General features: G+C 18.6%; 2 protein-coding genes across 4 annotated transcripts in view; one reads left to right on the top strand and one right to left on the bottom strand.

Moving 5' to 3' along the window:
- Positions 1 to 742, top strand: part of LOC102674031 (zinc finger BED domain-containing protein 1-like) — a 3,508-nt gene extending 2,766 nt beyond the window's left edge. Inside the window, exon 4 of the mRNA XM_031510592.1 lies at positions 49 to 742. Coding sequence (XP_031366452.1) covers positions 49 to 373 — 325 coding nt within the window. The 3' untranslated portion in view covers positions 374 to 742. The remainder of the gene's footprint in view (positions 1 to 48) is intronic.
- A 1,096-nt stretch (positions 743 to 1,838) lies between these two features.
- Positions 1,839 to 2,711, bottom strand: LOC102674168 (transmembrane protein 138). Of its 3 annotated transcripts, none has more exons than XM_006615885.2 (4): positions 2,480 to 2,711; positions 2,329 to 2,401; positions 2,072 to 2,246; positions 1,839 to 2,006 (listed from the first exon to the last, which is right to left on the bottom strand). In XM_006615885.2, the coding sequence occupies exons 1-4, from the start codon at positions 2,611 to 2,613 to the stop codon at positions 1,885 to 1,887; spliced, it is 504 nt and encodes a 167-aa protein (XP_006615948.1). In that variant the 5' UTR covers positions 2,614 to 2,711; the 3' UTR covers positions 1,839 to 1,884. The 3 variants fall into 3 exon arrangements, with proteins under 3 accessions (XP_006615948.1, XP_006615949.1, XP_006615950.1); XM_006615886.1 differs by having other exon boundaries at positions 1,851 to 1,995; XM_006615887.2 differs by having other exon boundaries at positions 1,854 to 1,989.
- Positions 2,712 to 3,135: the final 424 nt, after the last annotated feature.

Genomic DNA, 3,135 nt, shown 5'->3' with positions numbered 1-3,135 from the left:
TATATATATATATATATACATTTAAATATACATATTTTAATTATACTCAGGCATGGAATTTTTACTTGGAGGTTTATGTTCAATAAAAAGTGGAATGCCTGCAGAAGAAAAAGCAGATCTTGAACTTGTACAATATCATTCTGAATCTACTGCACCACTTGACTATTGTCCTCTTCAATGGTGGGCAAAAATTTCTGCAAAATGTCCAAATTTAGGAAAATTGGCTTGTAAATATAATTGTGTACCTGCATGTTGTGCACCACCCTCTAGAATTCCAGCAGAAGTGCAAGTTTTATATGATACAAGGCGAACGGCCTTACCTCCTCATTTGATAGATAAGTTACTCTTCCTTCATAGTAATCATACTGTATGAAGAAAGCATTAAGTTCAATTATAATGTTAATAGCTTTTATATAATCTACGTTTAAAATGAAACATTTAGGCGAATTTGAACGAAAGAATAAGCCAAGTCAGTTACTAATTTAAATTAGTTTTAATATAACATCAATGTATTCCAATTTTATGATATATAATTTATTCAGCTATTGTATAAAGCTTATATTTTTCATTTTTACTTTTATTTAACTATCAGAATTTTATATTTTCTAAAAGTAAAAATTGAAATCAGAATGTATAAGTTTGTTAAATATCTTACAAAAGAGAAATATATTTATTTTCACAAAAATATAATATTAACTTCATATTTTGAAATTGTACTTCAAATGAAACAATATTCGGAATTATGAATAGTCTTGTTTTATTATTCAAATGAGCCTAAGATAATAAGATATTATTATATCATTAAATTAATAAAAATTCACCAGTCAAAATATTAAAAAAATATTATTTATAGAAATTAAAAAAATAATAGTTTCATATTTGCAACACATATGATGTATTATGATATGCTTTACAAAAATTCTTAAATATTATAAAGTATTGAAAATAAAATATTAATGTTGTAAATATTGCAAAAAAAATGCAAAAATAAATTTTTTACATCTTTGTATTTTTTACAAAGAAATATTATTAATACTTCATCTAAAGTTAAAATGCGAACATAAAATGATTAATAAATAATTTATAATAAATTTACCTTTATACAGTAAAATGTTAAATTAAATAACATTGTAAACTTGTAACTTCATATCAACATTCTTTTTATTTCTAATAATAATGATAAAAATGATGAGATACCTTAATAAATAAATTATTTGATAATTTTCCTACTACTTTGTCAGTAATACACTTCAAGTGTATTTATGTGATATTAATTTATATTCTTTAAAAATATTAAACTAAAGTAGTACAAACTTAATATTTTATACTATGAAATAGAATTTATATTATAAATAATACTTGTATTATTGATATATTTTATTGATGTATTTTTATTTGTTTAATGACTTATAATTTAATGATTAAATGTAATATAATGTTGTATAATATGAATTACATATGCATGTGCTTCTTATTATTTTAAAAATTGATATTTGTATTTATAACAAATTGTACAAGACTTTATATTTTATTTTTGTACAGTATCAATATAATTGTAAAAGAATACTATAACAATACATTTTATATTGTATATAAAGTGAATTATTTTAAAAAATACATTTAAAAATATATGTTAATATTGTATATTATATCTATAACATATCTACTATACTTAATTATTTTTTAAAAATTTAGACAAAAGTAAAAAAAAATTATATATTCAAACAAATTTTATTTTATTTAATTATATTTTTCTTGTAAACAAAAAAAAGATACTTACTATAACAAAAATCAAATTTCTTTATTATCTATATTATGTTTTTCTATTTATTTCAAATGAAAATTTTTTATTAGTTTCTTTATTATAACATTTAATTATAAATATTAATTATGAAAAAATGAATTGGCTTTGAATCCATGTTGAACTTTCATAGAATCTTGGATCTGCGATTCGAAGAGATGCCCTCTTATAGAAATAATAGTATAAAACTGCAACTTTAATGTAACTAAATATAAAAGAAATTGTAAAAAATAATATGTGTATTTAAAATATGATTGAAAATATATTTACCTCCTCTATGTAATGAATAGAGTATATGAAAATTTGTAGTCCAATAATATTTGAGAGGTGATGACCAATGCAGTTTAATATCCCATATATGTAAAGTAATGCTTAATACCATATATATAATACACAATATTAATGTTATACGAAATTTTGTATATAATAATTGTATTAATCCTATCTGTATGAAAAGAATATACTTTTTTACAATATTATTTAAAAATTAATTTTTAAATTTTGTTATAACTTATAATGATAATTACCTGAAAAATGTAAGTAGAAAAGAAGTTAACTAGTAGAAGTGTGATAGTCATAATAATACATATATCTTGAGCCCTTAAAAACAAAAATTAAGTTCAATTTATATAAATATATTTATTTTCTTACTATATTACAAAAATAAAAAATACATACACATAAAGAATTAATAAATTGATTGAATTTGATCTAGAGAAGCTAGTAAATGAATTAACAAAGATATCAAAAAGTAATATTAAATATTGTATAATTATAATGACGAGATATCTTTTAGTATTTATTGTATTCATTTATTACGAAAAAATAATTCACTGATATAATAAATAATTCATTTAATCAACAATTTTCTTTGTGTTTGGTTATATCTTTATATTCTATAAGTTGCTATGACAACACAAAATAATATATCGCATATATGTGTGTTTAGTATTAATACATATCTTTATTAATTATGACATGTGATTTTTCAAGAATTCCAAAATTTTTTATATTATAAAATTTATATTATAAATAAATAATAATTTATTTATAAATTATAAATAAAAAGATTACTTCTTTAAAATTTAATTTTACAATTATTTTATTTTGATATTGATATATTAATACATGATAAATTTTGCGATAAAATTGAAATATATCATATAAATCAATATAAATATAATAAAATATTCAAATTAATATAGAAAAAAATATATTATGCTAAAATGAAAAATTTATTTGAAATATTAAAGAAATTATAATTTATTACATTACATTAATTCTTAAATTAGAAAACAAAAAAGAACTGTAAAATATTTATATCTATAAAGAAT

This window comes from Apis dorsata, unplaced genomic scaffold, assembly GCF_000469605.1.
Source record: "Apis dorsata unplaced genomic scaffold, Apis dorsata 1.3 scaffold_247, whole genome shotgun sequence".
NCBI classification, from domain to species: Eukaryota; Metazoa; Arthropoda; class Insecta; order Hymenoptera; family Apidae; genus Apis; species Apis dorsata.
The sequence above is the reverse complement of the archived record's forward strand: the minus strand, read 5'-3'. Positions and strand labels throughout refer to the sequence as shown.